Genomic DNA, 11,741 nt, shown 5'->3' on the forward strand with positions numbered 1-11,741 from the left:
GTTAATAATATATAAAATCTCTCATATGTGAGCGAGGAGCAGTCATTACATAGGTCAAAATAAGGAATTTGAGGGAAATTCTAATGGAAGATTTTATTAAATGATAATTAAAAGTTTAAAAAATGTACATGTACGTTTATTCGTATCGATGATATTATTTACAAGCTTCATGCACCGCGTTCAAAAACTGTGGCATGAATATTTACATGAATTACAGGTTGTTCTGATACATTGTCGCATCTTATCTTGAAAACCTTACATATCAAATGGAGTTAATAAATATCGGTGATACAAGTATTTACTTAATAGCACTTGATAAAATTTTGTTATCTTACAGGTCATACAAAATTTCGTTTTTACTAATCTATAAATTATATTATTGTCTTTGCTTACCATTTTGTTTCAGTTAAATTTCACCAACTTTAACTATATTATAGTATGGTGGGATCGCGCACTATATCCGTTCTTTTGTTTCGAAAGAGATCAGTGCTGTTTTAAAACATTATCTAGCTATAAGATAGCATAAAAGTTAGCATTAAAATTTAGTCAGTCGTTCACAGCGATTGCGTGCAAACTTTGTATTGCTTTCAATGCTCCATCGCCCTCCAATCGTTTTAAAACATCACATGGTTCACAGACTGTACAGCTTTAATTCTCTGATAGGTGATCAAGTCACTTCTCGTCGTCCTGATATGAAGCGTTAACTTCCCCACCTTTCACGTCCATCGTAATCTCCTCGGTAACTGATTCATCTTCAGGAACCTCTACGTACTTATAGAATTTCGCCATTATCGCGAAAATGATTATATCAATGAACATCAGTCCGGCGAATAAGAAGAATTCGTAGACCTAGATAGAAATGAGAAAACGCAAACATTAGTTCCACGCAGTGAGTAATGTAACTTTAGAATAGAAGTAACAGGTTGAATAATGGATGATTCGAGGTAACTCTACGATGTAACAGTGATTGAGTAACATCTCGAACGGCTGTAACGCAAGCGTGTCTTTTGTAGAAATTGTCGTGAGTTTAAAAGGCGACATTTCTTCCACCTCTGCTTACCTGTCGATTGAAGATGGATACCTCCGCGACAATGACTACAATGAGATTGCCGAAAGCTACCGTTAGCAGCCAAGTAGCTTGCAGAAGGGACTTCATGCTGATAGGAGCTTGCGTGAATGCAAATTCCAACCCAGTCACGGAGAACATGACCTCGCCCATTGTGATAATCACATATTGAGGTACCATCCACAATATATGCACCGAGTTTGGTTCAGTCACCGTCACGATATCGGCGGTTTGCTTGCCATCGTTTACAGACCCGAGCAGCGTGTAAACTCCACCGAGTTTGAGGGCCACGTTCTCCAGCACTTTTTGATTATTTAAATAAATGTTATACTTGTCAGGTTTGACCTCGTTTAGCGTCGAAGATCCACTGGAACTGTCAATATTTAATCGAGTAACAACTGTATCGCCTTTTACTAATTCTAAGGAAACGAATTCCATCGGCGGATTGACAGAGATGAGACCGCGTATCAAAGGATTGCCGCTCCTTGATTTTTCGACAGAGTCTATGTAACTATGAGAAAGACCGTTCTGCGTGATAACCCAAGAAGTTGCTTTCGCTTCCGTTACTCCTTGGTGTCCTGGAAAATGTCTTTCGTTGTAAATTCGAGTAATAATTTTAATCAACTTTCGACTCACCGTCTTTATGTGCTTGTGCGGTATCAATCATGGGACAGTTTGAGAAGTCTGCCGTGTATTTTAACTGTTTGCTTCCGTGCGCGCTAATATACTTATCCTCCCACATACTCATATGTTCCAAAGTGAAAGTGGTATTTTCGTTGATGGTCATGTAAACTGGGCAATCCAGAGTATTGAATACACGTAACTGAGCGATACCTTCCGAAGGCATAACTGGATAGGTTGGCTACGGGAGAAAAAGAGGGCTCGTAAAATTGAATTGACGTTATCAGATATATAATTTAATCGTATACCTCGAGGCTAAGTTCAACGAGCCCTGACACCACGAACGATAAAGCTGCCAACAGACCACCGATAGTGAGCTTTTTCAGCGGCGTTCGAAGACCAATCTTCGCCATGAGCGGATAAATGCATGTCTCGAACAGAGGTATGAAAGCGAGTACCAATAAAGGATTAAACACTTGCATCTGATCGGCCATAAGCACGAAACTCCCGATCTCGCCGTCCATTCTGGTCGCCTGAATCGTCCATCGGGAACCTTGCTGGTCGAAGAGCGCCCAAAAGATCGGTATTGGTATAAAGAGTACCATGACCTGCAGAGCGGCTTTAATATCGTCTATCTGCGATTTCTCGTATTTGTCGTCAGCATAATCTAGCCAATGATCTCTCTTCTCGCCCTTTGATATTGTCTTGTTACATAAGGCGTGCTGAAAGTTCGAGATACGGGATATAATTGTTGCGTAGTTGCGATGGAATAGGAATTAAACCCTTTGATTAATCAGAAGCGCAAGCGTTCCAAGAGCCCACAGTATCACAACCGCAAGTTATCTAAACGCCTTCAGAAGCCAAGAGTAGTCAAAGGGTAAATGCACTCAATACTTACGTAAATGCACTTGGACACGTTCAACACGACATTGCCCTTGGGTTGGACTATTTTATACATGGATTTCCCGACGAAGAATATTACTGGAAGATAAACGCAGGAAGTCAGTAAAATACTCTTCGCTTTCAACTGGTTTGCTACTCACTGATGGACAAAGTCATAAGAGCAGCTGGGACGAAGAACGCCAGCGAATAGCAGGACGTTTCGTTGAAGCAGGAGATGTTGCGAAGCACCGGCGTGAGGAAAGTGGAGAACAGCGACCCAAAGTTGATGGAGAAGTAAAACAAGGAGAAGAACGTGGACAAGTATCGTTCCTGTTGTGGTAGCACGAATTGGTCGCCGCCGAACGCGGCCACGCAAGGTTTAATACCGCCTGTGCCAAGTGCGATCAGGACCAGACCGAGCAATGAAAATTCTCTGCAAAGTTACACGTTTAATAAATACGACTAGTCATTTAGAAACGTTTTTTTCTGTATTCTACATTCGTAAAACAGGAAAATGTCTATTTTTTCATCGACTGACGCGGAGTACCATTTTCAGCTTTCTTTAAACGGTTAGTAACGACTTAAATGGAGTCTATCGGTACGCAGGAAGATTCGTGTACACTCTGTAAATACCACAGAAAGATTATTTGGACATATAAAATAATTCGCGCAAAAATGGTACCCTGTAAGTCGAGTGGCAAACATGTTAGATAACAAAATATTCCCTGTCGCACAAAAAAGGCTAACTGAATTAAGAAAGGAATGTAGATAAAAAATAACATCTTAGAAAGTATCATTGGTCTTACGTTGCTGGTATTCCTAGCGGAGGCGCCGCGCTCAAGGATAAAAGAAGTTGTCCTAGCGCGTAGATAATACTTAAGTAAAGGATGGTCCGGAATTTGCCGAGCAAAGAATCCGCCAGCATCGCCCCCAAAACAGGGAAAAAGTACACGAGCATGGTGAAAACGTGGTATATGACGGTGGACATGCTATCATCGTAGAGCAGTTGAGTCCTTAGGTAGAGGGTCAACACGGCTGAACAAACGAATTACATTAATGTTACATCGTGTCCACATTCCGACGAGATGCCTGCGTGCAAATACTTCTCGACGAACGTGAAGAATCTTGCAAAAGATACCAGGCAATTAATTAAGTAGTGTCAGAGGTGGATATTGATTTTTCTTTTATACGTACTGCGCATTCCATAGAAGGAGAACCGCTCGCAGAACTCATTGCTGATGATGAAGAATATCGACTTGGGATACTTGAGCTGCTGCAAGAGTTTCGGAAACAAAAATTAAACGATATGAAGCGTGTTTTGTGTAATTAGCGGGAGAGGACAAATAAGGAAGAAATGCTACATGATATGCGTTGACCCGATTAAATTCCTTGTCGTTATTACCAGTTGAGGCAGTCGTTTTCCTTTTTCTGTTGGAAAACGCGAAGGCCATGTACCGTTCGCATAATTATTTATGTTTAACGACGCGCTTCCGACGGTAGTTTCACCGATAACAAAGTAAATTGTGTTATTAGTGATTAACGTTACATAAACATTTCGCGTACGTGAACGTGAGAGACATTAACATGCTGTGACTTTATCAAATTGTTTTATGTAGAATGGTATATAAATTTCCCTTAGAATGAGCTACTTTTTTTGCAGCTATGCGAAACATCACTTTAAATTGGTTACAGGTTCTTCTTTTTGGAAATCTGTCTGAAAGAAGTGAATAATATTTCAATTCAACTCATTTTCAATTATTGACTCTCGTGTTCAAATATCAGAAAAAATGCAGGATTAAAAATATAACCAATGTCGAGAGCTTAAATGATCGCGAGCATTCGAGTTTTAAATTCGAAAGAGAGAGAGAGAGAGAGAGAGAGAGAGAGAGAGGGGCACAATGCTCGACTCATTAACGTATTGTGGAAAAACTGATAACATTTGTCACTGTATTCAACATACGGTGTATTATGCATCGAGAGCTATGCAATGCAGCTATTTCATAACATTCTCATTAAACTTTACATATTTGTGGTCGAAGAAATCTAACGCAAACCTTGAGAAAACGACGTTTTCTACAACCTGTTTCTTACGATGCAAGAAAAGGTCAGTGGAAACAAGATAACGTTTAGCTTATACGAAAAGGAAAGGAACTGCGAGCATCAGGTGATAAATTGTTCCGTCGAACGGATCGTTCGAAATCGATCGTTGTTTCAAGATTACAGCTACCGTATGAAATTCACGAGCGTCTAATCGGAAGGAACTGTCGCGAAATCAGTCGATACGAATTCCTACCTCCGTTTTCTCCGTTTTCCTCTCCTTTTCCACGACCATCGTGCCTGTCAATCGTACAGGAACCGCATCAATTGCACCGAGATTCAGGCGAACCGCTCAGGAAACTTTCACAAACGAAATGAATACCGATCGAGTCGCATGACAATCGAAGAACGACAGAAACGACAGTGACATCGACGGAAACACGTTTTCGCGCGTGAAACGGGCTGAGCAAACAAAGCGAACTTGAGTCACGGAGATCGTACAGAGAATCCGAAGATCACTGGTACAGCAATCGATCGATCGAGTGGATCGAAGAAGTTTCCGAGCGAGAGTTCGGGTGTTCGTCGCTGCTCGCAGCTGAATCTGAACTGTCGACTTAATCGTGCCGTGCCTACAATATGTAACCATTACGATTAAGAATCCGATGGTGGCATTGACAAACATTTCTTAGGTAGTGGTATTACGTCTCGCGTATTTGGAACAACGTGAAAGTCCCCTCTATAAAACACGATTGGAGTACACCTTAACGGTATCACGAGCAAATAAAACTTCGAATAGAATATTATGCAAACACTGTAATTATACTTTTCAAGTCTACCAGAACAGCAACAAGTAGCATTACTCATCACATATTAAATGGTTGCGAAGTAATTGTAAGGCGTTTAATATCTTGAGCCATATTTTGTATTTGAACGAGCTACCTGATTTTCTTCCCGTATATTGAGAAAAGTGGAGTAGAGAGATAGTAGCCTGAGACGAGATTAAGAAATTCCAAGAAGAAGAGTCAATCATCTCTAGTTCCTTTCGACAAATCTGACTTCAACTCAGTATTTAATTTAAACAATATGTACAATTTAATCATGATTTTTCTAAACGAAGGATGATTAGATTTCGGATGGACGATGTTAATGCATCTCTAATCATTAAGATTATTATACACCGATATCAGCGATAAGATGACAATACACCTCTTGAATGAGTTCGATGAATTTCATAGAAATTTATAAAGAAACAGATAAAAATATTCGAAGTAACAGGTCACGATGAACAAAGAGCGAATATTACCGATAGAAAAAAAAGTGAAATCGTGCGTCGATTCTTGCTCAATCCACCGTGACGTTATTTCGCGAAACTGGTCCATTTTGTAGAGGCGGGACTTAAAATACGTGGCGTGTCAATGCGAGTTTACTAAAAAGGTAAGAAGCTGCCCTCGTTGTTGTCGCTCGACGATGAATCAAACGGGAGCCTCTAACAGTGGATAATAAGAACTGTTTTCCTCGTACGTGATACGCCTGCGATTAACTTGGTGAAAGTATTCAGATTCGTTGCTCAATTTCGCATAATTTCGCGCTCCACAATTATGGATTTCATTGATCGAGTAGGTTTTCCTAGCTAGAAATCATTGGCCTTTCCCGTCTCCCAGTGAAACGGACCGTGACGAAATTCGCGTGCGGTTTCCGAAGCACAGATCATTGGCTAATAAAATTCATTTCGAGCTTGTTGCTTCTGGTTTTCGACGTTGCGTAATAGGAGAATTATCGGTGTACCCGTTGCAAGTGAAAGTAAAGAAAAGATAATGTTGAATTTACCTTTTAACGGGACATTTGATAATAAAATATAATACGTCTATGTTTTGTGATATTTCGTTCTCCGATTACATCACAGCCACTATATTTATACCAATTACTAATTTCTAGCTGACAGATCAAATGAAGTCTTCTCTCATACGAGTACAGAAGTGAATTCTTCGTAGAATCAATTGTATCGTATCTTTTATCGTACGATATGAAAGGAATTGCGGAGAACTGCAACGGATCGCTATTAGATTGGTAATTGTACCTCGACAGATCTGGATTAGTAACCATTCTAAATGCCAATTAATACTTTTTCACTTGGAAATAATTGCTTGCAATTTCGAAGATACTTTACAATATTAAGGTATTACGATACTGTGATAATGGTACTATAGACGAAGATACGATGCGCTTATCTATAAATGAATCGTTACATGATATTAATAAGCGGACAATACTCAATATTTACCTTTTCATTCTTCTCTGCATCACTCGCATTGTCTGGGTGATCTGTAACATAAAATCATGACGTTAGAGGCTTGATAATTTTTCTGTGTCACAGTTACACGTGTATCCTACCGTCTTAATCTCGAATGTTGCAATTATGCAATTCCAATCGCAAGAATTCTTTGTACTTCTTGACAGCGTACCAAAATGTTGATAATATACAATTATGAAGTTATTATTAAAATTGCTTGATTCATTCATAATAGAACGACTCAGCATCTCAATCAACGCGCGCGTTTGTAGGAGAACGTGAAAAACACTCGCATTTTCACCTTGTATCCATAATTCTGAAATCATCAAAGCCGGATCGGTTCACGATGCACGAGGAACTCCGGGAGAAAGTAGTTACGCCAATAATTAACATTTAAGAAGCGCTACGATTATTTATTGTCCGCGAATTGGGTCACGGTCCAATCAAACATTCGGCTAAATCGAGAACAAAACGATTTGACCCGAATTGCCCTACCGAATATCGTGTTAAAAGCTTAATGCGATGGATATTGTTTAATCATTACGGATATATTGTTTAATCGGACACTTACGCGTATTACTCGTGGAGAATCGGACACTTGTACACGAGTTTTTAAATAGACAGTAGACTTATTATAACATTCTCGTGCCAATTTTTACGGGAAAAAAGATTTTCTTCTTCTATGCGAGCTTTTCTCGAAATACTCGAACGTTAAAGTTGAGTTAAACTTCAGTTTGGCTCGAATAACTCGAAGGTATCGTGTCAGAAACTCGTTCATTGTGATTAATAATTGATAAAAATGAATCTATAGATTTTTCGCAAGGTAATCTGCTAATTTTCATTCTCCAGCAAGCATTTCTGCCAAACATCTAGATCGGTTACTTAATCGACGTTAGATTTTTAAAATACGCCCCAAATACCTTGTATCTCGTTGAAAGACTTCTCCTCGCCCATGTTTGTTAGTTTCTTTACTGTTATTTCGGATCGAACCTCTTCCTACAACGTTAAATCAAACACTGATCTCGAGTTTCAATTGTGTTATCTTTTTATGATTGTCACCTCTTATCGATCGAAACGTACAGCTAATAATTAATTTTGAAGGAATTTATCATGTCCGATAGAGCCGAAATTGCTTCACGTACAAGATACTCGTGAGAACAATGAAGTGATGTCGGTGTAGAAAACGAAATTAATTCCTGAAAAATTTAATAAATAATAGGGAGGTCATAGTGTGATTTCGAAAACAATGGATTGTTTATTTCTACATTTAATTAGAACATTAAAAATATGTAATAGCCTTGCTTAAAATGATTGTGAAATATAAAACGTACTACACACCAGGTATTTTTTCCTTTTTTTGCGGAGGGGGGTTTGATCTTTCCTCTTCCGGTAAAAGTTTCACGAATTGGTAGATATTATCAGACGTACTTGATTTACAGATAAACGTGGATTCAATTGCGTATTTGAAATAACACCGGAAACATGTTTAATATCCCTGTGCGGTGGGGATCAGAATACACCCACAGTATCCCCTGCTTGTCGTAAGAGGCGACTAATAGGGGGAAGAAAGGATCCACAAAGATGAAGAAAAGGGTAACGACTTTTAACTAGGAAGAAGGATAATTTACGCAATGATGTTAAATGCCAAAAAGTGAGTATGCAATGAGAAAACTATGAGAGAGGAAGGGAAACTGTAATACGTAGGAAAAAGATTGTTTAACATAGAGCAGAAGGGAGAAAAAGTTTTCCAACAGAAGAAGAAACGCCATCTGTTGGCATTTAAAAATCCAGTAGAAGATATTAAGGAATATGTTTAATTTGTAAAATACGACAGAAAAAAGGATAATATCTTAATTGTAACTGCGAAGTGCAGATTTAGAGGAAAATTCATTTTGCGAAGAGGAGAGAAACTAATAATCGTTTAAAGTACAGGAAATGACTGAAAGTAAGGAGTTAAAATGTTGATAGACAAGTTTATCCGATGAAGATATCTCCCGCGGAAAATAAAGCTCTCCCCTGGAGATCCGCTGACGTAAATTATTTTCCCTTGAAGCGTTTCCATCAAGTCGCAGAGGACGAATGCAAACAAATCGACGATCGACAATTGGACGGATTCGTTCTTCGCGAGAGAAATGATGAAGTTGCCTCGCATAGCCGTATGGAAAGTTCTACCGAAACTGTACGATGGTTTATAATAATGGATAATCGCATGCCGCGAAACCGTTGAATTTCCATCGAATAGAGTGAGGATATGCGTCGATACGTTTACGCGGATCGACTATTGTCAGACAGCGTGGTAGACGCGGAAAGTAACGGTATACCGGAGCTTTCACGTCGAACGCCATCGAATTAGTGATTCTGGATCCACGGTTTCGCAGGAGAGGCTCGTCGCTACATAAAGTAGTACGAGGACGAGTATTGTTCCGCGTTCACATTATGGGGTTCGATGTGAACCGCTTCCAAGGCGAAGTCGACGAGGAACTCGTCTGCCCGATATGCTCCGGAGTCCTGGAGGACCCCGTCCAGGTATTATTCCTGTTCCGTTCATTAGCACGACCGAATACCCTCAATAAATTAGTTTCTATGCGTTCACGCGAGCCTAACCTAACCTAAAACCGAGCTCTCCGCCGTATTTCTTTCGCCGTTTTTTCTCGCTACTCTGCATTCCGTTGATTAATACCGTCGCCGGTTCGCTGGTCGATAGCTGGTTCCATACGATGGATTATCTACCGCGATTTAAGTTCCCGAGTGCAGTTCGTTTAAATATCGTGGTCGTTTCATAGTGTCGACGAGTTGAATTTTTACTACTTCCGTTCTGTCAAAATATCTGTGATTATCGTAGCTTTGGTCTGTTTTCCCTTCCGAACGAGTCGAAGAGGGATAAATGTTCCTTGTAAATTGTACAGGATACCACTGCATGTTCGATAGATGTATATATCTATATATATAACGATAAGTTTTGTAAAATGTTTAGTTTGGCTTAAAGACTGGTAGGTGAGCAATGTGTTGCAGGCGCCTATATGCGAACATGCCTTTTGTCGTACATGCATTAACGAATGGATAAACAGACAACCCACCTGCCCATTGGATCGAACGCCGATTACATCTGCTCAGCTGAGAGCAGTGCCAAGAATCCTTCGAAATCTGCTAGCTCGTCTCTGTATTAGTTGCGATAACATTATGTACGGATGTCAAGTAATTGTCAAACTTGACAGTTTAGTGTCACATCTGGAGCAATGCGAATATAATCCCAAGAGACCGATGCTCTGCGAACAAGGGTGTAGCCTTATTATACCCAAAAACGAGTTGAAGGATCACAATTGCGTGAGGGAGCTGAGAAACATTATTCATTCGCAACAGCAAAAACTAGCCGACATGAAACGTGAATTAGGTGAACAACAACTCCAAATAAATGAACACAAACGGGAGATACATCTTTTGAAAGACTTTATGAGAGCTCTCAGGGTTTCAAATCCTGCGATGCGAGCTATTGCCGATCAAATGGAAAGAGAGGAGGTCGTAAGATGGTCCGCTACCTTACCTAGGGCAAGAGTAACTAGATGGGGTGGAATGATTTCCACGCCTGATGAATTGTTGCAGGTAAACTTTAATAAACGACCAAACATAATGCAGTTATCGCTGCTAAAATTCTTCTATATATTGTTTATGCATTTTGGAACAACTATCAAAATTCATAGGTTCTGCCTAGTTACCATTCTTAATTAATAATTTTTGTAGACAATGATAAAAAGAACTCTATCAGAATATAATTGTCCGCCTCATGTAATCGATGAGCTGATGGAAAATTGTCACGAGAGGAAATGGCCACCAGGCTTAAATTCTCTTGAAACCAGACAGAATTCTAGGAGGCAATACGATAATTATGTATGTAAAAGAGTCCCTGGCAAGCAAGCAGTGTTAGTCCTCTATTGCGATAATACGCACATGCCTGAAGACATGATGGTTGAACCAGGATTAGTGATGATATTTGCACATGGCATAGAATAAAATTTTATACCAATTTTTCCGTGCATGCCAAGATATTTTGATGTTCATCCATTCTGTTGTTTGTTATTCACCGTTATTAATTTTCAAGGTGTGCAGAGAATATCTTTGTACTTCTATGCAGATATCGGGATATTCACATAATTTATCTTGCAACTAAGAATGCAGGATATCTTTCGAAAAGTATTGAAAAAGAACAAACAAACGACATGCCTTTTGTGATAAACAATTGTACAGACGCAATTGCCACATACAAAAATCTAATTGAATATCTGGATCATTACACTGTGATATACTATTTCATCGAGAAAGTTCCTGAAATTGCATGATAAATAGTAAGCCATTTTTAGTTGTTTCGAGAGTAGTTCTATGTATATTTCTATTAAATTCTATTCAATTGTTCAACAACATTTGACGAACCAACTATTTGTCAACTATTTCAGGAAATTTTTTTACACATATAGAAGTCTGTAAGTGTTTTACTATAATGCTTTAGACAAGTAAGGAAGAAAAAGTATAGAAGTTATCAATATTATAATTGCTATCATTAAGATCTAAATGTGTTCTAAAAGTTAAGTATCCGAATGTTAGAATGAAGGACGATTTATTCCTTCCTCAACGTTATTTATATGATTTTAATAAAACATCTCGAAATGCGTACAATAAATTAAATATGCTGTACAACGATCATTTGAATAAATTAATCTAAAGGGGAGGCAGCCATATAGATATCGGTTACAATTTACAAGGCAAAAATGCAAGTCTGAAATGAGGAGTATTTGGTCGTTTCGGTAGTTTTAAATTAATATTTTATGACCTTTAGTTTTTTTTTATTTTTGC

The 11,741-nt window shown here is 38.9% G+C and overlaps 2 protein-coding genes across 3 annotated transcripts; one reads left to right on the forward strand and one right to left on the reverse strand.

The window, feature by feature from the left end:
• Positions 1 to 602: 602 nt before the first annotated feature.
• LOC143431568 (peptide transporter family 1) lies at positions 603 to 7,922 on the reverse strand. Its single transcript, XM_076908399.1, has 10 exons — positions 7,817 to 7,922; positions 6,888 to 6,928; positions 3,764 to 3,842; positions 3,376 to 3,604; positions 2,731 to 3,002; positions 2,586 to 2,668; positions 1,996 to 2,409; positions 1,703 to 1,928; positions 1,061 to 1,644; positions 603 to 849 (listed from the first exon to the last, which is right to left on the reverse strand). The coding sequence occupies exons 1-10, from the start codon at positions 7,848 to 7,850 to the stop codon at positions 673 to 675; spliced, it is 2,139 nt and encodes a 712-aa protein (XP_076764514.1). The 5' UTR covers positions 7,851 to 7,922; the 3' UTR covers positions 603 to 672.
• A 1,202-nt stretch (positions 7,923 to 9,124) lies between these two features.
• On the forward strand, positions 9,125 to 11,610 carry Elgi (E3 ubiquitin-protein ligase NRDP1 elgi). Of its 2 annotated transcripts, none has more exons than XM_076908473.1 (3): positions 9,125 to 9,422; positions 9,909 to 10,496; positions 10,635 to 11,610. In XM_076908473.1, exons 1-3 carry the CDS (start codon positions 9,333 to 9,335, stop codon positions 10,902 to 10,904), a joined length of 948 nt encoding a protein of 315 aa, XP_076764588.1. In that variant the 5' UTR covers positions 9,125 to 9,332; the 3' UTR covers positions 10,905 to 11,610. The 2 variants fall into 2 exon arrangements, with proteins under 2 accessions (XP_076764588.1, XP_076764587.1); XM_076908472.1 differs by having other exon boundaries at positions 9,126 to 9,422; positions 9,891 to 10,496.
• The last annotated feature ends 131 nt before the right edge of the window (positions 11,611 to 11,741 follow it).

Source organism: Xylocopa sonorina, chromosome 18 (assembly GCF_050948175.1).
Source record: "Xylocopa sonorina isolate GNS202 chromosome 18, iyXylSono1_principal, whole genome shotgun sequence".
NCBI classification, from domain to species: Eukaryota; Metazoa; Arthropoda; class Insecta; order Hymenoptera; family Apidae; genus Xylocopa; species Xylocopa sonorina.